Source organism: Phymastichus coffea, unplaced genomic scaffold (assembly GCF_024137745.1).
Source record: "Phymastichus coffea isolate CEN01 unplaced genomic scaffold, Cenicafe_Pcof_1.1 PCOF00026, whole genome shotgun sequence".
Lineage (NCBI taxonomy): Eukaryota > Metazoa > Arthropoda > Insecta > Hymenoptera > Eulophidae > Phymastichus > Phymastichus coffea.
Genome location: NW_026706837.1, coordinates 3084483 through 3108784, shown reverse-complemented (window position 1 = coordinate 3108784; position 24302 = coordinate 3084483). Strand labels below are relative to the sequence as shown.

General features: G+C 36.0%; 2 protein-coding genes across 5 annotated transcripts in view; one reads left to right on the top strand and one right to left on the bottom strand.

The window, feature by feature from the left end:
• The window catches only part of LOC131675578 (RNA-binding protein 1-like), a 304658-nt gene that overhangs the window by 171156 nt on the left and 109200 nt on the right, over positions 1-24302 (bottom strand). For all 4 annotated transcript variants that reach the window (XM_058954608.1, XM_058954609.1, XM_058954611.1 and 1 more), the window contains exon 2: positions 15767-15987. In XM_058954608.1, coding sequence (XP_058810591.1) covers positions 15767-15978 — 212 coding nt within the window. In that variant the 5' untranslated portion in view covers positions 15979-15987. The remainder of the gene's footprint in view (positions 1-15766; positions 15988-24302) is intronic.
• On the top strand, positions 20107-21173 carry LOC131675589 (piggyBac transposable element-derived protein 3-like). The gene is made up of 3 exons (XM_058954622.1): positions 20107-20193; positions 20245-20647; positions 20716-21173. The coding sequence occupies exons 1-3, from the start codon at positions 20107-20109 to the stop codon at positions 21171-21173; spliced, it is 948 nt and encodes a 315-aa protein (XP_058810605.1).

The following is a 24302-nucleotide window of genomic DNA, read 5'->3' as shown; positions in this document are numbered from 1 at the left end:
CTCAATTTTTTTCAGAATTTTCCGAGTTAATTTTCGAATTCGTGGAAAATCGAAAAATCGAAATTTCCAAATTCGCTGTAAAAAAATCTGAAAAAATTTGAGAGTATTTCTTGACTAATTTTAAGACATTTTTATTCTTAGAAATTTTTCACTAAACTTAATAGTTTTGGAGGAAAAAATTCGTCAAGTTAAAAAAAAAATTTTTCCTTTCGAACGCCATTTTGTGTTCGCCATTTTGAATTTCGGAAAAATCCAACGGCATTTGAAAAAGAAAAGACATCTATAACACTGATAACAGTGTTTCCAATGGTGTGTGTAAATTTTTTCCATTTCAAAATATACTTTTTTTAGAAAAAAAAACGCGAAAAATTTGTGAATTTTCCGAAAAACCGGCCTATAACGTTGCCGGCTTACAATTTAGGTAAATTTTGTCAACGGCATTCGAAAGAGGAGGTTAAAATCTACAAGATATGATGCTTGATAAATTTTTCATACGATTTTTTTATTAAAAGATATGAGGATGAAAGTTAAGAAAAAATTTGTGTTATTTGGGAAAAGGGTTAAAATGCCCCGATTTTTAAGAGCATTTAATCACACGCTTGTATAGGACGAGCTTAATAGAACATTTCAAAAAAGTTACATTAAGACACATTTTTTTGACATCTATAAATAAAGACCCTACTACATTCCAAATACATAGGATTATAAGAAAAAAATTTATATGCATGTGAAAATTATGTTTAAGGATCGATTAGTCACCAGAAATTTCAAAGATAAAGGTAAATATGATTTAAATGAAACAAATCAACCAGTATCGCATCTATCGTTGATCACAGCAGTTCTTACTTCAAACAGTTAATTATGAATATTTAATAATGTGTTCGATAGATGTTAAAAGTGCATTTTTGTACAGAGAACTGAGGAAAGAGGTATTTATGGAAATTCCTAATGTATGTGGAGAAATCTATATAGTTCCAGAATGCATCGCGGAAGCATACTACCTCCTAACCATTGAGTCAAAAGAGATAGAGCACTATAAATACATAGCCGGCAGCTCGAGATATGCAAGCTTTAACTATTATAGCAGAGAAGAAAATATATCATGATAATAAAAATATTATTTCACGATCTGTATTATGACCATACAATCTGCTGTATAGACAATCTGCTCTTACGGAGAGTAGGAAAATGAAAAATAGATATGGATGTTAAGTCGATCTATATAAAGATGATGGTCATTGCGGGCCATGAACTCTACAAGAGAGGTAATTATATGGCCATGCCAAAATTTACCTTTCCAAGATATAACTGATAGCACATAAAGGGACTTTGTAATTGCAAAGCTAGATGACACATTTCTATAGCTATTACAAGCTACCTCAGTTAGATGAAAAGCCAAAATAATAAACGAACTTCCACAACAGACTGGTTAAAGATGACAATGTATATTGCCCAGTAGTGATAGCGAAAGATTTTAACATGTGGGCTGTAGAATGAGGGAGCAAACGGAATAATAAGTTGCGTCCTACTTCGACATAAAGCACTCATTACGGATAAGTTGCTAAAATGTGAAAAGGACGTCTAACGGTTTTATCTATGAGCGCATATAAATTTTTTTCATTTATCCCTGCGCTACTGCAACCCATCAAACACTCGAATCTATGCTAATATATTAGCATAAATAACAGCGCCACCTCACCTATTATATGCATGTATTAGAGTGATAGATATAATTCGTAGCTATATAAGGAGCGTGACGTCACTCGGTATATATATATATATATATATATATATAATGCCTGGACTTCCGGTCGAGAGCTCGAACGGGAAAGACGCACGCGACGTGAGCTAACGTTTCGAACAGCAAAAACTAAGGCAAAACTGAGCAAAATTAGTTTAAAAGTGAAGTGGCAAGAAGGGAAAGAGGGTAGTTAACGATTTAACGAAAAAGAAGTGAAAGTCAAGGGTAAGAAAGAAGAGGATGAGTGAATCTAACAAAGAAGAGCGACGAAAGTAAGGTTACGGAAGCAACAGATAAGGCGCCGGTGGGTGATGATGAGCAGGGGTTGATAAAGCGGGGCCGAGGCAGGCCAAAAAAAACAGAAAATGAGAAGAGAAAAAAAAAGAAAAGTGATATAAGAGCATTCATGAATAGAGAAGATGTAAGCAAAGAGGAAAAAGGCGGGTTTGCGAAAAGCAAAAAACGCCGCGCTCACCGACGAGAGGGCCAAGCGAAATGGCAGGTGACAAGGATGAGACAAAGACCCAGCACGAGATAGCAGAGCAAGCTAAGGAGAAGGACGTCAACGGCATAATTGAAGAGGAAGAGCAGGCAGAAAAGGGGACGGAAGGAGGTGATGAAATCAAAGAAAAAAACGTAAGGGACAACCAGGACGACGAAAACCAAAACGAGCCGATGGAAAAAGACGCACAGACGCAGGAGGGTAAAGCAGAGGAGGTAGATATGGAAGATAAAGCAGAGGAGGTCGATAAGGAAGAGCAAAGGGAGGCGGAGGGGAAAGCAGCAGAACGAGCAGAAGAAGTGACAAGACTAGCAATAGAGCTAGTCGGCAGAAAACTGGCGGAATTGGAAAGCCGATTCGAGGAAAAGTTGAGAGAGCAGAGAGAAGTACATGAGGAGAAAATGAAGATGGTAATTGAATGCAACAGGTGTAGGAGGGAGGAGATCTCCTCGAGGAAACAGGCAGACGAGAGCAGAGAGCAGGTGAGCGATAGCAGAGAGGAAAAAGATGGGAAAGCGGCGGCGGCAGCTGACGTCGGGCAACAAGGAAAAACAGACGACGGACAACAGAAGAACGCGAACGAGAGCACCGTGGAAGAAGAGGAGGAGTTGAAGAGAGAAAAACCGGACGCGATGAAAAAAGGAGAGTACGAATTTGAAATGAAGGAGAAAATGAGCAGAAAAAACAACACGTTCATAAGAGTAGTGAGGACATCGGGAATAAGACTAAGGGAGGAAATAGAAGCAATAATAATAAGGATTACAAGAAAGCAGTTCAACATAAAAAGGATGAGACCACTGAAAGGAGGAATGCTCTTAACTTTTGAAAACTTCAGAAAAAAAATAGTATTTGTATATCAAGCAGAGAAACTTGAAAGAATGGGAATAAACATAGAAGAGGATAGGACGCCCAGAGAGCTTCAAGTACAAAATGGATAGAAGCGGTGGCAGAAGTGGAAAGAAGAAAGATATAACAGCTAGCAGTGGGATACTTAAAAATAAAAAGCAACGGAAGGATGAGTTTATGGAACGAAAGAAGGGAACTAGTAGGAGCACAAAAGAGGAGGTTTTTTCCGAGCAGAGGAGGGGGAGAGGGCCAGCAGACGAGTCCACGGTAAGGAAACATGGAGCAGTAAAACGGCGGAGAAGGGAGCGGGAGCAGGGACAACATTTTCGGAGGAGGAAAGCAGCAACTTGGTGACACTGGGAGAGGGCAACGATCCGGAAGGGACAATGAGCGGAGCAACAAAGAATGAAGCAGCAACAAGTGAAGGGACCAACGAGCAACAAGGGGTAAGTTGTAAGTGCGATCCGTGGAACATTGCGGGTTCTAAAAACATACTAAAGTGCAGAGACTTCCTGAGTAATTTTGACATTGTTCTATTGCAGGAAACGTGGTTAGAAAAAAAACAAAGATACTATATAAACATAATTGAAAAATTGAATGAAAAGTATAGGTGGGTCACGAAATCAGCTAGTAAAGTGAAAACGAGAGGGCGAGCAAGTGGGGGTGTCATGGTGGGAATTAAGAAAGAGCTAGCTAAAAACGTGGAAATCAAAGAGTAATAAGTAATGTCGGGATAGAGAAAGAAAAAATTGATTTAATAACGATTTATAACCACACGAAAATTAAAAAAATGATTAATAAACTAAATGAAGTGATAGAGATAAGTCTGCTTGAAGGGGAAAAATTCATTGTAGCGGGTGACTTTAATGCAAGGGTGGGGAACAAGCAGATAAGTAAGGGTAAAAAGAGAAATTCTGAAGATAAAAAAAACGAATAGAGACGGAATAAAACTGTTAGAATGTTTAAAATACTGTAACGCGGAAGTTAAAAACGGATGTACGGAAGGGGACGAGGGGGAAGGGGGAGAAATCACTTTTATTGGAGATGCGGGCTCATCTGTCCTCGATTTGGTATTTAAAGAAGGGATAGGATTCTTAGAACTTGTGAAGAGATTGGAAGTAGCGACGCGGATAGAATCTGATCATCTGCCAGAAATTTTCGAGCTGGGGAAAAGAAACAAAGTGAGGGGGAGGGAAAATGGGAACGGAAAACCCACAAAAAGACTGGTATGGAGAAAAGAGTAAGCAGAAGAATATGAAGTGGCGATGGGAAAAAGGTGGAACGCAGAAGAACTAGGAGGGAAAACGGCGCAGGAAAAATAGGACATAATGGTAGGGAATTTAAAAGTAACAGCCAAGGAACTAAGCATGAATAAGAGCAGAAGGGAGGGGAGAGCGAGTAGAAGCAAACTGAGTGAGGTAAGAGAACAAAAAAAGAGAGTGTGGGAGAGTTTGAACCAATGGAGGGAGGATAGATCAGAGGAGACGAGGGAAATTTGGAAAAGCGAGAAGATCAAATTGAAAGAAATGATAGCGAGAGAAATCAGGAAAGCGAACGAAGAAAAAATTAAAACTATGGCAGCGAGCAGGGACATGTGAGAATTCTGGAAGATAGTGAACAAGGAAAGGCCAAGGAAAAAGTAGGAAGGGGGAAATAATTAAAAAAAAAGGAGTGTGCCGAGTACTTCAAGAATCTTCTGGGAACAACAGGAGGGGGGAAAAAGCGCAGAGGTGGTGGGAAGTGTGAATGAGAGGAAAAGCAAAAACGAGGGGGGGGAATCAATAGACATTCTAAGCAGAGGGATTAGCAAAGGGGAATGCAAGGACGCTTTAAATCGAATGAAAAACGGGAAAGCAGCTGGACAGGACGGACTCACGACCGAATTTTTAAAAGGGCTACCGGAAAATTGGACGCGAACAATAATTGAAATTTTCAACGAGCTATGGGATAAGGGCGTGATCCTAAGGAGATGGGAAACGGCGCGAATTTACCCGATATTCAAAAGTGGAGACGAGGAGAAGGTAAAAAATTATAGAGGGAAAGAATTATAGAGGGCTTCTTGACATAAGCTACAAATTGTTGGTAAAAATCATGACCAGAAGAATAAACGAATGGGCAGAGAGCAAAAACATTTTCCGAGAAAGCTAGTCAGGTTTTAGGGGGAAAAGAGGGACAAGAGAGCATATTTTCGTAATGAATTCGATCTTAGACAACAAGTTAAAACAGAAGGGGGGGGGGGAATTATATCTGGGATTCATCGACTTTAAGACCGCGTTCGACAAAATCGATAGGGAACAGATGATAGAAAAAATAAAAGAAAAGGGGATAAGGGGAAAAATGCTAGAATGATAAAAAATATCTATAAAACGACAAAAAATGAGGTAATCTCTAACGAGGGGCTATCGGAGAGCTTTGAGACGTTTCAAGGGGTAAAGCAGGGATACCCATTGAGCCCTAGCTTATTCTGCCTATTCCTAGACGATATAGACGATATCTGGGAGAGGAAGAAAATAGGAGATACGGTAGTGGAGGAAAAAAATTCTATTGTTTAAAGTTTGCGGACGACATTGTTGTACTGGCAGAAAGAGCGGAAGGGCTGAGAGGAATGACGAGGGAGATGGAGATCTATAGCGACGAGTCAGGATGGAGGTTAACACAGATAAAACTAAGATAATGATATACAGCGAGAGTAGATTAGGCAAAGAGTAGGATTTCATATACACGGGGAAAAAAGTAGAAGTCGTCAAAGAATTCAAGTATCTGGGGTATTGGTTCACGCAGAAAAACGGGAACACAATACGTATAAACAAAATAACAGAGGTCATAAGAGCAATTAATGCGGCATGGGGAATTTTAAAGAGGGAAAAAAAATATAAAATTTGTGGAAAAGGCTTTATTTTATGGACAGTTTAATAAAGACGGGATGCATATATGGAGTGGAAATCTGAGGGTGGCAAAAATGGGAAAATTTAGAGAGGGTACAGAGGAAATTTTTTAAAATGGCTGTGGGTTTTAATAAAAACACACCGAACTACATTACAGCAATGGAAGCAGGGAGGGCGTCGATGGAGTTACAAACAGTAAGGAGGGCGATGGAATACTTAGTCACGATAGAGCAGATGGAGGAAAACAGGTGGCCGAAGATATGCTTAAGAGAGGAAGTGAGGAGCATGATAAACAATAATCCAACGAAATGGGGTAGGAAGGTAAGGAAGTGCCTGGAAGTAGTCGGGGACGGGGAAACTCCAAAAATAATATGGGAATGAAAAGGGACGGAGGAAGTAAGAGGCAAAATAGAAGTAGGGATGGAAAGAAAAGCAGAGCAAGAACTTCAGGGCTTGTGGGGGCAAATAGACGGGTCAAAATTTAACGGGCTTTATAAACAATTAAAAGAAACAATGGGGGAAGAGGCGTATTGGGAAGACCGGAAAGTCCCGGGTTGGGTAAAAGAGCAATGGGCAAGAATAAGATGTGGGAACGCAGGCAGAGAGCAATTGAAGGGATACAAAGATAGTGCGTGCAGAATGTGCAGAGGAAAGGAAGAGACCCTAGAGCACATGCTGGAATGCGAGAAAGCAAGACAAGAAATAGGGGAAAAGTGGGTAAGAGAGCTAGAAGAGCATAAAATTACTGGCGGGGAAGGGAATAGTAACAACAATTTGATTAGAGCACTAAAAGGGAACTCGAATAGAGCGATATGCAATTACATATACGTTTTCGAGAAATTAGCCAAATCGAGGGAAAATGGTAAGCATCTTGAATAAGAGCAGGGGAGAAAGAAAACGCAAATGTATAAAATGTAAATAATATTTGAACGTTAAATGTACTCTCGGCAGCGAAGGAACGGTGGCGAAAGGAGGATATTCTTATGTACAAAACACAGCGAAGGGTAATATGGAGATTGTTTTTTATTTTTTATTTTGCTTCTTTTTTACGTTCTTATATTGGATATCTAATCACATAGTTTTTAAGTAATGATTGTAAAAAATGGGACTGTTGTAAAAAGCCGTGACGGCATATATTAAGCAAATAAAACTACTACTATATATAGTGCCTGGCACGTACTTTTACCCATCCTGAGGCGAAATTTGCCAAACTTTAAACTTTTATATCTGAGCGAAAAAAAGTCGTAGAATAAAAAACTTGACGCCATTTGAAAAGTAATAGCAAAAGCTTCTAGTAACATGAAGATAACATTGTTTGTACTAAAATTAAGTTTTTTATGCTTAAAAAATGAACATAAAAAATTTCTTTTATTTTGTCCGTATACAAATTTATTTATTTGCTACGCATATCAGCGGATCATTGAAAATCCAAGCAAAATTAAAAGGTGAAATGTTCCTCTTGAAAAACGACAAAACTAATTTCTGATGTTTTTATACAGAGATATAGCTTTTCTTATAAAAACAAATCGTTTTTTTTTCATCAGCTCATATCTCGATTGCTATGGATTAAATAAAGAAACTTTGAAGACAAAAGTTATTTATTTTTTGATGAAGAACAGAAAAAATAAAGTGGCAACTAAGATTTTAAACAAATTTTTTTTCTTCATTTTTTCGGTCATTTATGTTATAAAAAATAATATTTTAGTTACTTGAAAGTATTATGTTACTTTTGTAAAATTTTGTTTTATTACAAAAAAAGTTCAATTATATTTACATAATAATAATATGATAATAAATAATAAGCATGTATTACTTTATAAAAGTGTCTAGAAATTATTTATTTCTATTTATTAATTTATTAATTAATTTATTTATTTATTTTGTAACGGTTGTTGATTTCTTCGGAAGTAAATCGCCGTCCGTTAACAAAATATCTATGTCACTGCCGTTTTTCTCTTTTGGCCAGCTCTGTGCTGGACGCGCAGCCTGAAAATGAGCGCGAAAGCACAGAACAACAAGAAAGAGCGGTCGTTGTAGGTTCTTAGAAAACGTTGCGAAGGAGAAGGGAACGTGGAGAAAATTCGGGGATATCGAATGAATTCGCCAACTTACTTAGTATATTCCCAGCGAATTTATTCATCACTTATTTACACGTTAGCGCACACTCCATATTGACCGAGAGATTCGCAGCGCACAGCCTAATTATACATACGCGTGAGAGAGAGAGACAGACAATAATATTACGAATGGCACGCAGCCGACGCAGTTTATATACGCTCGCTTCCCGGAACTCTCGCATGCAATATTGTTACAACGGAAGAAACTTACGCGGGCGAACGCTGCTGCAGACAGCTACGCCTTGAGTTTCGAACCTAAATACTCGATCGACGTCGCCCAGAGTCGCCGAGGGTGAGTGTTCTGTCGACCTGTCCTTATAGGTGGTGGGCGACCTATCGAGGCCCTCGGGTCGTATGGTGATCTTGAATCGGCTCCCGTTGATCCTCACTCGTAGTTGATCTCTCCGTGCACTGATAATATTCGTTTCGCACCGTTTTCGTTGGTTACCGCACAGAACCGATTCTCCTGTATTCGATTTTTCCACACCCGGAAAACAAAAGGACTTCGAGCGTGCCTTGCCCGCTTGCCGGTCTCACGTGTACTCTCGCGAGCCCGCGTGTCGTAGCTATCTCTCTCTCTCTCTCTTTCTCGCTGCGCGGGTCTTTTGCGCATGGCGTGCTATTTCAAATCTCGCTCATCTACCTCTTAACGAGCCTGCTCGTTACAATTTCTATTGCAACGGTAGTCGATTCGATTAATCGATCCCTTCGCGATTCCTCTACTCGCGATGTTAGTTCGAACGACTAAGAAAGAGAGAGAGAGAGAGAGAGAGAGAGGGCGCGCGAGGTTTTGAAAATAGGCAGTTAAGCCTGAGCTGCTTTCGTAAGAGTATCACCGTGATTGAGTTTTTGCACTGTGTTTTGCCGTTATTCGCTATAAAGTTTCCTGGATTTTTGGTGTGCGTGAGTGATAGCAGCATCAAAGCAGTAGCATCACAGCAGCACCATTTAAGGCAGCAGCAACAAAAGCAGCAGATATTTGTGAGAGAGGCAGCGCAGCTAATCCGAGGAGCACCTTTAAATTTCGCTTCAACAATTACGGCTGATCTCCGTAATTGCACTGCAGGGTAGGTGCACCTCCCTATTATTGCGTGACAAAATACTTCCAATAGTATTTTGTCTATCGCGAGCGTAATTTTTTTTGTATTCGCGCCGAGCGTTAGATTTCGCGGCAATTTTCGAATTCTCTCTCTCTCACCGAATTATTAACAATAATTGTAAGTCTTATATAGCGTGCGTTAGTCTTTCGGCCCATAAAAGACTGTAGTTTTTATTAATTAAACTTTGTTAATTTTATTCGTCGTTTACGTCATTTCGTTTCCTAATAGCACAGGCCTGCAAGGTTTTGTTCTTTTGCAACTGAGGGTCATTTCCGAAGTAATTTTTGGCGTAGAATTCGAATCCGTCATCAGAATTTCTCCATCACGTCAGGTTTTTGAGTAATCGTTATTCTAGAATCATTATCCAAAAAATACTAAGAAATATATCGTATTCTTCCAGGACAATTGGCCGAATTTTTAAGCTCATGGTGAAACCTCAAAAATGGCAAATTTCCATTGATGATATCTTGATGAAAAAAAATGATATCTTAAATTTGAAAAATGAGTTTTGAAGGGTAAGAGTGCTTCTTTAAGATGCCGTCAACCGTTTTTGAAAAGAATATAAACTCACGATGTAATCAAGCCTTGAATATGGCCAAAAAACGTGTTTTTTCGACCTTTAGGGAACGATTACTCAAAAACCTGACGTGATGAAGCAATTCTGACGACGGATTCTAATTCTACGCCAAAAATTACTTCGGAAATGATGGTAAGTTGTAAAAGAACAGTGACGACTCTCTATTTTGCAGGCCTGTGTAGTTAATAGATCTATAAAGGCTTAAGTCTTAATCCGATTTCGTCTAGGGGATTAGGCGGATTAGGCATTAAGTCATTCATACTGAAGATAGATCGAGTGTCACAAGTCAAGAAACTTAAGATAAGTTCGACTCGGTTGAAAAGAAGACACTGAAAGTATCAAACGTAAAGGTGAATACACGTATAACCATACATGCTTAACGGAGCGGCGGATAGCTCTGCATCGTGGGAGTTTGTGTGTTAATAAATTTCTCATTTTGTAGGATAACCACCCCTTATTAATTTATTAATTAATTAATTTATTTTTATTTAGTAATTTATTTATTTATTTCTATTTAGTAATTTATTTATTTACTTACTTATTTATTTATTTATTTACTGGTAAACTTAACTGAAAATTTATTATTTAAAATTTGTTTGAGACTTTTAATCATAATTAAATATAAAAAAATACAAAATATGAAAAATAAAAAAATTGCTAGCATGAAAAATGAAAAAAAAAATTTTTTCCAGATCTTAGTTTTCACTCTATTTTTGTATTCTTTATCAAAAAAGAAACAACTTTTGTCTTTAAAGTTTTTTTATTGAATGCATAGCAATCGAGATATGAGCTGATGAAAAAAAACGATTTCTTTTATAAAGAAAGCTCTCCATAAAAAAATTAGAAATGAGTTCTGTTGCTCTTATTATAAAGAGGAACATTCCACCTCAAAATTATTACAAAGTGTAAGCCAAAAAACAAGAAAATATCTAACTTAATTGTTAAAAAGTTAAACAGTAATGACAATACAAATTTAGTTAATATATTTACTAATTATTTAATTAAAGATAAATCCATACATATACATATACATTTATACATATTGTAGCATAAACACCAGAAGCATAAATGCTAAATACAATAAATTGTTGGTATTTATGAAAAGTTTTCAAATAAATCCTGATATATAGTAGTTCTATGTACAGAGTATTGTAATCTCAATCATTACGACTTCGTCAATATTCAGGGATTTTAAATGTATTTAAAATCCTATTCGCACGACACGGGTCTTAATACCAGTTGGGCGCCATGTAACGGGGGGGAATATCTTGCAAAAATGGGAAATTTATTTATAAGCAAACTCCCACGATGCAGAGCAAACCGCCGCTCCGTTAATCACATATGTAAGTACGTGTATTCGCTTTAACGTCAGATGATTTCTCTTTGTGGTCTTCTATCAAACGGAGTTGAACTCACCTTAAGTCACATGTATCGTGACACTCGATGAGTTTGAAGTGTGAGCGACTTTACTCCTTCTCCGCTTAATCCCCTAGGCGTAATACGATTAACACCTAAGCCTATTTCAATTTCTTAAACTATTAGGAAAATCATATGACGAAATCGGCGAATAAGTTAACAAAGTTTATTCATAAAAAATCTATACAGTCTTTGTCGGGCCGAAAGACTGACGCACGCGAATAGGATTTACAATTAAATAATTTTCCGGTGAGAAAGAGAGAGAGAGAAGATTCGAATATTGGCGCGATCTAACGCTCGGCGCGAATACAAAAAATTTAACACTAAACGGTTGAACAAAATACTTAATATATTTTGTCTCGCGATAATTAAGGGAGGTGCACCTACCCTGCGGTGCAATTACGGTGATCAGCCGTAATTGTTGATGCCAATAAAATGTATCAACTGCCTCCGGAACTGTTATATCAGCTGCGCTGTCTCGTACCGCCTATCAGCTGCAAATATGCTGCTACCGTGATGCTGTAATCTGCCGATCACGTTGTTGCACTCGCGCGCGTAATTACTCTGGGTAAACTATCACTCGGCGAGAAAACAGTGCAAACAAAATTCCGGCGATATCCTCTCGTATCAACAGCTGAGGCGTAACTACTAATTTGAAAGATCGCGCGCCCCCTCTCTCTCTCAATACTTAGAACTAACGCGCGAAATTCAGAATCGCGAACGGTGCGATTAATTGAATCGACTACCGTTGCAGCCGTTATTAATTATTTTTATCTTTTTTGTATTTATAATGAAAAGAAAATAATAATTATTACATAAAATTTGTAATACTTGGGACATATTGTTATGCAACATGAATGTTATTTAAGAAATACATTTATTTTTCGCTATTTATATAAGGTTAGCCCGCATGTGGTTCGGTAAGGGTGGTTTATAAGGGTGGGGGTTAGATAGGTTAGGGATAGGTAGTAAAAATGTTGCTATAATACGGTGTGGTTGGTCTAAAAGATCATTATGATTCAAACACTTTTTCGATGATTGTCATTTCTGTCAGGAATTCGTTGAATGATAAATTTTAATTTACCAATAAATAAAAAAAAGGAAAAGATGAAAATTATTATGAAAAATGTAGTATCGCGTACGATGTCTCTTACGTAAATATATTTATGTATCTACATACGAATATAAATATATATGTATTGTGACGGTAAACGTCAAATTAGCGCTGATTATTTAGCTTAATTGCTGCCTGTGAGGGCAGCACCTGCCGGGGGGACGAAATTCGTAACTAAGGAATTCGGCTCGCGAGCAGACGGAACGCGCGCGATTGAATTCGAACCAGTGAAGCCTAGACCATCATTGTGTCCGCCCGCTTTCGTTATCGTTATCGCCTATTCACGAGCCATCAACGTCAACGCATCAAAACAGCAGCAGCTAGTTATCCGAAATTGTAGCTGCCAAGGTGCCATCCAGCTACCAGTTTGAAGCCAGGACGAGTGTGTGTGTGAGGTTTCGCCATCGAGGGCGAAACCATAACGTGCGCGAACTCGCGACTCGCGAAATAGACAAAAGAAACTGTTCCGCTCTGTGCGAGTTATTTGTGTTTTCTCCGATCGCCTGCAAATATAAGGTAAGCTGGCCAGCTTAATTTCGCGATCGCGATCGTATGAATAATAATTTAATTCTAACATTTGATGCGTGCATGTAACGGCTCTAATAACAAAGAGCAGCGAGCGTACCGGCAAAGCGTGTTGTCGATGAGCGAGCGTCAACGTAAACAAACGCGCGGGCCGACCTTCTGTAGAGTATAAGGGATAATAAAAGATCTAGTTCATTTTACTAACAAGTGTTTTCTTTTGATTCGCTTATATCTCATAGCTTCCACTCACTTTCCTTCGATAAGAGAACTTACTGGTTGACTGGCGCCTATCTTTGCATGCTCTCCGATTAACGTACCGAGCATAATTGACTGCGCGCGTCCTTTTAGTGTATTTGCGCGCATAAAATAATTAAACGGTTTTACCCCGTTACAGTATAGATCTATAACTGATAATTAGACCTCGTGTTATTCTCGTGTTTATTTTTAAGAGATATATCTCGCCATTTTAGTACTATTAAAATAAAATGTATTGAACATATTTTTATTTGTCATAAATTATGTTTCAGCTACAGATATATTTTATCAAAAAAAAATGGGATAGCCCACATACGGTGTAGAAATCAATTATTTTAAGAAAAAGCAACTGATAAACTCAATTCTCCCAAAGTTAAGTCTATTAGTCTACATTTGGTTGTTGGGTAAGGGTGGTTTATGGGGTTTTGGTGGGTTAGAAGTAGGTTGGTTAGTTGAGGTAGCTCGCTCAGGCGTAGGATTAAATTATTTCAGGAAATAACAAACGACTTAACCCGTGTTTCCCAGGATTAGGAGGTTTAACCCGCATGTGGTTCGGTAAGGGTGGTTTATAAGGGTGGGGGTTAAATAGGTTAGGGGTAGGTGGATAAGAGATATGAGATTCAGCTGGAATAACTCGCTTATGTTATAAAATTCAATTATTTCAAGAAATAACAAACGACTAAAACTGCTTTTCCCAGGATTAGGTGGGTTAGCCTGCATGTGGTTCGGTAAGGGTGGTTTATGGAGGTTTGGTGGGTTAGAGGCAGGTTGGTTAGTTGAAGTAGCTCACTCATGCATAGGATTAAATTATTTTTAGAAATAACAAACGACTAAACTTGTTTATCCCAGGGTTAGGTGGATTAACCTGCTAATAGTTTGACGGGGGTGGTTTCTAGGGGGTGAAATATCCCTTAAACATTTTTTTTTTAAATCCGGAAAGACATCAATTTAATTTTGGTATTTTCTCATTATCAGTGCGATTTTTAAATCACTTGAGCTGGATTACTATATTACATGTCGTAAAACAGTACAAAAAATAGTGTATTTACCCCTATTAAAAAGGGGGTTGCAACCCTTCGGTATAAATGTTATGTCCTTAAAAGCGCCTTTTTATAAGAAATTTTTTAATGTTGAGTTTTATGAAAAATATTCATTTGGTGCTGAGAAATATTAAAAAAACTGATTTTAGGGGTTGATTTTCAGGGTGGATTACACCCCTTAAAAGCCTTTATGGGCCGATAAAAAAACACGTATCTAATTTTTTTTCAAGTACTACAACATATCCCAAAATCATTCAAATCTGTGAGGTCGGGTTGGGGTGGTTCCCCTGTTAGTAAATTAACAAATTTCTTGAAATATTAAATAGAACATGCGGGGCCAGTTCTCAAATAAAGGTTAGGTCCCCACGCTCATGGGCCAATTAGTGCCAGAAAATCGAAGGAGGAAATTAAAAACATAACTCTAAGCTAATAAAAAAAAGTATTGTTTAATCTAGCTTTCTGAGTTCTGTGGGTTGAGAAAGGAACTTTCGTCCCGACCACTCGCAGGGTTTAAAAACAGCCGCGCGAGTTGACCACAGCTAGTTTTTGTCGTAGTCACAAATTCAAATAGAAAATCCTGAAATTTAAGTGTACAACACAAGAATACAAAAATTAAAAAGAAAAGTCTAAGTATTTTTCTCTTCTTCATCCCTTCTATTACAAGTCTACCTCTGCATTTGTTTTAGTTTTGTGATTAGTAGTTCGAGTAGCGAGTAGTATTTATTTCTGTGTCTTGTGAGTAGTGTTTCGACAAATTTGATGTATAAATATTACACTATAAGATGTTTATAAATTCTTTGTTAATTTTATGTAGATATTACGGTAAGATTCAGGATATCTACCTACAAAAGACGATTTCTTTGAATCAAGATATTAGATGTAACTCTTGTAATATAAAGTAAAGAATAAAAATTAAATGAATGCATCGTAACGCTAGGTAGTTTCTTTCTCTCTCATTAATCGTCACAGTACACACGTCGTACGAAAACCAAATTAGAGCAACTTGAAATTAAGTCTACCTCGAATATACGTAACATACTGTCTTGATCCCTTTATAATTTTCTTCAATAATAAATTTTGTAATAATGGAAAAAAGGGAAATAGTGAGAGATGGAAAATTCACTAAATTTTAATTATATTCAGCAACGTTTCGTCAGCATATTTGCTGACCTCTTCAGGCTGATTTCTCTCGTAGTCAAATTATTATAGGCTAAAACGAACAACTCGTAGCGCCTTATCAATGTTTTTACAATGTTTTTACCTTACGTTTAAGGTTGCGATCACGTTACAATTACGTTTGCCTCGAATATACCTGAGAGTGATCTGGACGTCATAATGGTTTCTTCAATATTGTAATTTAAGAATTCCAGTCTAATGCCATGTTTAGTCTTAATACTAAGCGCATGACAAATCACAGTTACTTAGCAATCTAATGAATTCCGTGTGATCGATACTGATTAAATTATTTAGAAGAAAACTTGTGTAAAATTACAAAAGATTGTAAAATATTAAAAATACTTTGACGAAAGATATTTGCTCTAAAGCGCATTTATATTTAATGTTACGATGATTTACAGTTGGAAATTCTACATTCTATTTCTATTATAAAAATCAATTTAGTAATGAAAGATTCTTATATAGTACTTACGTTCCATCTAACCCTCGAACTGCATCTTCAGCATCTCTCGGATCTTCAAATTCAACAAAGGCAAATCCTGGTGGATTTCGAGCTACCCACACGTTTCTTAGTGGTCCATATTTGTTAAAAGCACTTTCAATCTCGTGTTTACTTGCACTACTTCCTAAATTACCAACATAAACCTTGCATGATAAATCCCATTCTCGAAAGCGTGATGACATTTTTTAAGTCTGCAATATTTTACATTATATTATAAATCTAATTAAATCATATCAACAATTAAGTAATATTTCAAAAGAAAATATGTAATGGTCTTTTATATTGTAATTATTGTATAAAGGAAAAATTAATATACTTTTTATCTCGTAGAAGTGAAACATAAACGTTTATTGGTATATCACTTTGTTTAAGCAGCACTCGATCGCATGCGGTTAGCAGTGAATTGAAAAGAGAAAAAAATTATGAGCCAGAAGAGAGTTCAGTGCCTTCCTCTATCCTATATTCTAGAAAGGAGTCCATTTAGAAGGTGCTAACATCTCGACCAGACGTTCTTCGGTTATTTAACGAAGTTGATAATTTGATGCTGCTCTCTCCTTCCTTGTCTTTTATGTAGCAGGGCCTAGGTATGAAATCGGCAAAGAGAAGTTAGGCATACACACATTAGAACTAGATACTCCGTATCCTAGTCCTAAGCGTGGATTCTACCACAAGAAGCAGGAAAGGAGAAGGAAGACTGTCAACCTCGTTCAAATAACCAAGCAATATCCGATTGAATGTCAGCACTATATTAACGAATATTTTCCTGGGATACAGAATAAAAGAAAGCACTCGTTGTTTAAACCTGAAGAATCTGATTCTTGTACGTATTTTTCCAACTATCATGCACAACAGACCCCCAGAAAGGGATGCAACTTCTTTTTTTGTTTTAATACAGAGTGTAGAGAGAGAGAATACACTTATGGTGCAGTTGTGTAACAATTCAGTACCAGTGTCTGGCGGAAGTGAGCAAGCGGATTCTCTGACATAGTAACTCTGCGATCGCAGTATTGAACGAGTGGAACAGTTGGGCTTTTGCAGTATCTAATACTAGAAGTCTAAATGGTCTCAGGTGAAGCATAGAAGTAACCAATTCTATTGTATTATATTGTATATAGTATAGACTCTGGTAGGAGTTAACAGAAAAAGAGAAATCAGAACAAGAATTCCATAAGGCCCTAGGGCAGGGAATCATTGCCATAGCAGTCAAATCGATAAAAGTAATTTCATGCAAAAATTGAGAGATGGAAAAATCCGATGAAAATGTATCAGAAATAATGTAACTAAATGATATATGTATAAAATGCAAATCGAGATTTTGTATCAGTTTCTTTTATAGAAGAGACCAAAGTTTGCAAAAGTAGATTTTTCAAGTCTGGTAGGTTCAAGTGACGGTATACACTTTAGATGAAAATGTTTTAGATATAAGTTATAGATAATAAAAAAGCTACAATTTGAGTCGTCACATGATTATTTCCGTTTATTAGTTATTCCAAAAAGTACCAATAACCCTAAAAAATGGCGATTTTTAACATATGAAATATTTGTTGCTCAGATTACTTGTTTAATAATAAATGCCGTTAAGAGAAAGTTCTCATGATTCTAAACAAAATCATCCTTCGCGCGGATAAATATGTTAATTAGTTAATAAAATATTCTAATTAATTAACTTAGAGATAGCTAAAGTACATAGTTATAATTTTTTTCTTTTTTTAATTCGCAGTTCTTGCAAAAATTACGGTGAAGAAGTCAATTCAGTGCCACTTCATATTTTGAACTTTATTTAATCTTCGTTACATTTCCTAAATTTCTACTTTTTTATACTTATAATTACGTTTGAAATAAAGTCTTATAAAAGTCAAGAACCAGTCGCAATAGTGAGGGATCTTAGCCCGCCCACTTTCTGGCGCTCGGAAAAACAAAAATCAGGTATTCAAAACTGCAACTTCCAAAAAAGCTAAACCAATCTTATTCATTAATGGACCAATTTCAATATATTTAAAAAAATGTGGGATAGTTTCAAGAATTCTGAATAATAACATGCTTATTATTAATGTATATATTATATATTAAAATAATTATTGTGATGGTAGCCGACTTTTTTTGGGCGCAGATTTATACCTTTCTTTCACTTCACACTCGTTTTGTATAGAACTATTCGTTAAAATATTTTATATAATATATTCATCGTTATAATTTTCATACTATACTGTTTTGATATTAATACAATTCTCGCAAAATCCACATAATATTATACATTGATACAGACATTCTTCTATATGAATTATAAAGGGGTATTTATAAATTTCATACATCAAATTATTCTGAAAATAATCTATTTGGTACCTAAATATATAAGAAGTTACCTTGAGTTCAAATGATGACAAACGTTACTTGTTACGTAAAGATTCCAATAGTTTCCTTTGGGGCCGCTATAGAATACTAGAAATATATATCTCGCTTTACCAATAGCATTGTATTATAATAAAGGGAAAGAAAGATTCCTAATATCATTGAAGGTAGAGGGCAGCAGCAACAAGTGAGCCTAGCAGTTTTTCAAGATATCGATATATGTTCTACAAAAGAGAATTTCTGCAATGGGTAAGAAAGCCTCGTATGAAGAAACTAAGGCTAGATACGGTAAATAACTAACGGTGGAAGCGGCGGTGACTCGAGATCTCGAATACATGTCAACGCAGAAGAACTTGAGAAGGAAGAATGATGGATAGGGCAGTGAAAATGGCGACTTAACCCGTTTCCGCCGAGAAAGCCACTCGCGGTACCTTAGTTTTTAAGAGCTTGTAACTGACGTTAAAAATGTTAAAAAAAATTGAGATGGCTATATTCTGAAAGTTCAAGATTTGCTCTTTCCGATGGAGTCCATAAAAATTTTCGAAAAATTTTTTTGCTATTGCAAAATGCGATTTAATAAAAAAAAAACATGAATTTTTCACCCATCTTTTTTTTGAAAAGGTTTCCTTCGTGGAATCGACTCGGAACCTTATTAACCGGTGGATAAATGCTTAAATATTAGGGACTCATGGTTCGCGGATCGATTTTTCAAAATGGCTCCTTGATTGCAAAACTTTTGTCAATATGTTTATGAATTTTTGACTCAATAACTATGGGGTTATGGAAAAATTGTCAAGAGGGAAAATGTCTTTAAAATTACTCAAATATTGCACCCAAACTTTTTTAAAACGATTCAAGAAAATTTTTTTATTTCTACAAAAAGGAAATTTATGCAAAATTCATAAGTTGCTCGAAAAAATCCAAAAAAAAATTCCCATACATTCTACGGTTCATTCTAAGAACATATTATTCTTATAAATTTTTTTGTAAATGTAATAGTTTTTAAATAAAAAGTTTCTTAAAATCAAACTTACTCCAACTTTTTGTTTCTACTTTCCAAGATAGCTATATGTACGTTTGATGACTACAATTAGATTTACAATAGGATTTTTTACGTTTACGCAATACGAACGTGCTGCAGGTTGTCTTGGGGTATTCTATAGATTTAGCGGAGCAATTATTTATGGAATATATCTCATCTATGAAACGTTATTGTACGTAGCAGGTCTGGATTATTCGTATAAGTGTGTGAAATTTCTAATTTGTCGCATACTTTGTGTTAGAAAATTCATAGCATATTTTCACTTCTATTCTTTGCGAAAGCTTTATCTTGTTATTGGATTCGCTGAAGAAGTGCAGGCTTTTGAAAGTATACTTTCTTGGGTTTATCGTATGTGGATAAAAGATTGTTTACTTCTATACTCAAAAATCCGACCTTAATCAATGTAAAAAATTCCAAAAAGAAAAGCATCGCAAATTTCGAGAAACAAAGAATCTGCATCAGATCTTGAATATAACGATTCAGAACAAATCCAGACAACTCAGGCTCTGAGGGAGATTCTGAGTCAGATAATGAGAAATAATATTTTTTATAACTATTTAATAATACTTTTCATAACTATTCAGAGACTTAGAAAAAATTGGAACCAGATCATGAATTTTCATGGTGTAATGAAGAAAAAGTCAGCTCTGGAAACGTAGACGATCAATTACTGTTAAGTGATTCGGTAAAGAAAAAAATATGTTCAATGTCACCAGTGCAGTTATTTGAACTTTTTTTCTCTAAAGAAATAATAAATCATATCATTGAAGCTAGCGGAGCAAATGGCTTGGATTTCTCCACACAAGAACTTAATACTTTTGTAGGAATATTATTACTATCCTCGTACAACATACGAAATGAACAAAGAGAGTATTGAGAAACTGACCCCCTTGTGAAATGCCCCACAGTTTCTTCAGCAATGACTCGCGATAGGTTTGGTGAAATAAAAACAAAAATAAAGTATTCAAAACTTGACGATAAAAATGATAATGATAAAGCTTGGAAAGTTCGAACAATTTTGAATTTACTCAACAAAAATATTTAACAATTTGGTTTTTTTACGATGGTTCTTTCCGTAGATGAAATGATGCTTAGATTTTTTGGACGCACTTGCCTAAAACAATATTTACCTTGCAAGCCTGACAGATATGATCTAAAGCTCTGGGGCTTGTGTGGAACAAATGGATATATATTCAATATGGATATTTACTGTGGTAGAAATGATACTAGTATTGGAATAAATTTAGCAAAATGTCCACTTGGCTCCAGAGTAGTCTTACAAATGATAAATCCTCTTTTACTTGGCCTTTCAAAAAGAAAGCTATTACCATATCACTTCTACATCGATAATTATTTCACTAGTCCTGATTTAGTCGTTTATTTGAATAAATATGGATTACGATCGACAGGAACTGTTCGTAAAGATAGAGTCAAAGAAAAGCATATCTTTGAAAAAAAAGGTTCGCGAGGAACATTCAAAGTAAGTCATGACACAAACAGTGGTATGAACTTTATAAGTGTACCAAAGAGGTATCGGTTTTATCTAGAACAGTTAGTTTTACACCTATACAACAGATGAAAAGGTATTCACGAACTGTTAAAGATAAAACAGAAATAGGATTTCCTTTTGCCTTCTCATTGTACAACAAATTTGTGGGAGGCGTAGACTTGCGCGATTTTCGATGTAAAAAAGCTTCCCCAAGCAAAAGCTCTAAAAAATGGACATTCAAAATTTTGTTACGTATCATTGAAGCTTCAATTACAAATGCTTTAACACTTTGGAACATTTGCAATGACCATAAAAGTACACATGTAACAACAAAAGATTTATGCAAAGAAGTCAACAGAATGTATCGCCCAATTCTAAATTGGGTGATTTCCAATCCCACAAGTATGAAACTAGAACTAGAACGTTGTGTAATTACAAGAGGTGTCGTCAACGAACTACTAGATTTTGCACTGACTGCAACAAGAACTATTGCTTGAACTGTTTTTCTCGAGTGCATCGTGTGGAATAATTTTTTTTCTTTCAAATGTACGTAAATAATTAAAAAAAAAACAAAAATATAAAAAATATATAAAAATTACTAAAATATAAAAAAAGAAAGAAATTATCTAAATTCGTCGACCTCCACGATGGTGATAGTTGGGCAACGTAAACGGCGGATAAACGAAGGATGCACTGATACGACTTTGATACGCGTACGAATGGGACCAGAAATTTCTCTAGGAATGCACAATCCGGAAAAAATTATTAGAATAAAATGTTCTTAGAATGAACCGTAGAATATATGGGAATGTTTTTGGATTATTTCGAGCAACTTATGAATTTTGCATAAATTTCCTTTTTGCAAAATACAAAAATTTTTTTGAATCGTTTTGAAAAAATTTGGGTGCAATATTTGAGTAATTTTAAAGACATTTTCTTTCTTAACAATTTTTCCATAACCCTATAGTTATTGAGTAAAAAATTCATAAACATATTAACAAAAATTTTGCAATCAAGGCGCCATTTTGAAAATCCCCATGTGAAAAATCGATCCGCCAACCAGGAGACTCTAATATTTAAGCATTTATTCCACCGGTTAATGAGGTTCCGAGTCGATTCCACGAGGGAAACCTTTTCAAAACTCGATTTAAAAAAAAAGATGGGTGAAAAATTCATGTTTTTTTTTTATTAAATTGCATTTTGCAATAGCAAAAAAATTTTTCAAAAATTTTTATGGACACCATCGGAAAGAGCAAATCTGGAATTTTCAGAATATAGCCATCTCAATTTTTTTTGACATTTTTAACGTCAGTTACAAGCTCTCAAAGACTAGGGTACCGCGAGTATCTTTCTCGACCGAAACGGGTTAACTTAAAAAAGTAAGAATGCTTGCAATAAAACCAAGAGCTCTTCTCAAATGAGTACAGTTGTTCAGCATCAGCTTAAAACAGCAGTCTCTTCCTTTATTTCAATACTTTTAAATTATGTTAATTAAAAATTTCTGAAATATGTTCTATTCAATAATGTTCTCTGATCAATTAAATTGCGTCTAATCAATTTAATCATTATTTGTTATAGAATGGACTTCTCTGCAAAAAAGGTGGAGAAGGTGTTCTTCCTACCTAAGAAAACAATTTCTGATTTAGATAATAATTGCCAAAACAAAGTAACAATAGCTCGACCATTGAATACCAAATACTAACTCAGCATGGTGATAATGATTGATGGTCAATTTTCAATACTCATTACCAAACGACTAGGCTCAATCTTGAAACCTGATTAAGCAATGCTTGTTAATTTGATTCGAGAAAGGGATGAGAATGCAAATCTGCCATATCAAAGAAGCACCTTTTAACTCAGTTAATATTCGAATACAGTTATAAAAATAATATAGTAATACTATTATATGTCCAATAAAATAATTTTTGATACTCCGTGCGCAAAGTGTACTTTCCCGCACGCTCAGCAGAAAACGTGCGTTGAAAATCGCACTTTCCACACGTCCTATCAAAAAATATGGTACGGCACACATTTGGGAAAGAGTTTATTGTCTCATGAACCTTTCTACCCTCGCTTCGCTCGGTCGTAAATGCCACACGAGACAAGAATCTACTTTCCCGCACTTGTATTGTAATGTACTTTGTTCTAATAATGAATTAAAGATGCTTTTACATTTATTTTAAATTTCGTTAACTGTAATATTTAATATCAAATTTACATGGAAACTAAAATAATATACAACATATGTTGACCTCAAGATAAATTTCTAGAGAAGCAGGAGGTAGCTGCGATGACTTGAAAAAGTAGTGAGGTGGTTAGAATTTGTAAAGAACTAGCAACAGCTTCGATTAACGTCATTCTGTTGTACAACGTCTGTCCGAAAAGTATCAGGCCTATCATCGGGCGGACGGCATCCTCAAGCATAATCTCCATTTGATTGAATAACACGGTTCCAGCAATGTTTCCACTTCTCAAAACAGTCCTGGGATTTACTTTCAAGGATGGCCTTGAATACGCTTGGCACATTATTTTCTACCGTCGTTTTGTTATCAAATTGCTGTCCTTCCAGTGATTTGATGAATTTTGGAAACGCCCAAGTCACATGGGGCTATGTTGTGACTGCACGGAGATTGTTGAAGTGATACAATACTGTGTTTACTCAGAAAGTACTATATAAGATTCGATGAATGCGCTATCGCATTATCTTAATGAAGAAGCCACTTAACCAAAAGTGCAGGAGTTTTTTCTACTATTTGTTATGTTTTCTACTATTAAATAAATTGTCATTACTACAATTGAACTCGAATCATCCTACGGAAAGATTACTGTCAGTCCAGTGGTCCATGACTGTGGAAATTGATCCGCGTGTGGAGACACGCTGCATTAATCGACACCTTAACGCATGCCTGCCTCTAACGTAATATGGCGTCCTATCTAATAATATCCTGTCAGGTTGATTTAGGTGGCCGCGTCTGTCACATCGTGAATACTAACCAAATAAATTAACTATATTTCTCTTTTCATTCAGTAGTAAAACGATTATATAGCACAAAACACGATTGTTACCGGCGAAGCTGTCACAGAATCACACTTTCTGCCTCTTGTTTTCTTTTGCTTTTTTTCCTTCTTTTCCTCTCTCGTTCAATTTTCTTGATTTCACAACCGCAAGTCACACCATGATCTTGATCAACACGCTAAGGAAGGATGCTCTAGCTCCCCGAAGTGAGAGGCAAGAGGAACTCACTATAAAAAAGCACCCCGAAGGGAATAGATTCCTTCTACGTCCACGTCGTTGTTCCTGGATAGCGCTAAAAGGAGGATTAGGAGTTACGATATCTTCGGACTTGAATCGTTCTCACCAGTAAAATTTATCACTCTTTTTGATTTTAGTATAAAAATAGGGGTTCCCATAGGAAAAAATTAGGTTGACCTTGAAATAACCTTGAAAACGAGGTTCAAGGTCAAATCAGAGGTCACTTTTGGGTTCCTCGTTGAAAGTTACATAGGGTATGACCTTTGTTTCATGACTAACCTCATGCGGTTTTCCAAATTTTCCGGGGTTTCCATACTTTTTCCTCACCTTATATATGACTACGTATGATACTATATATATATATATATATGTA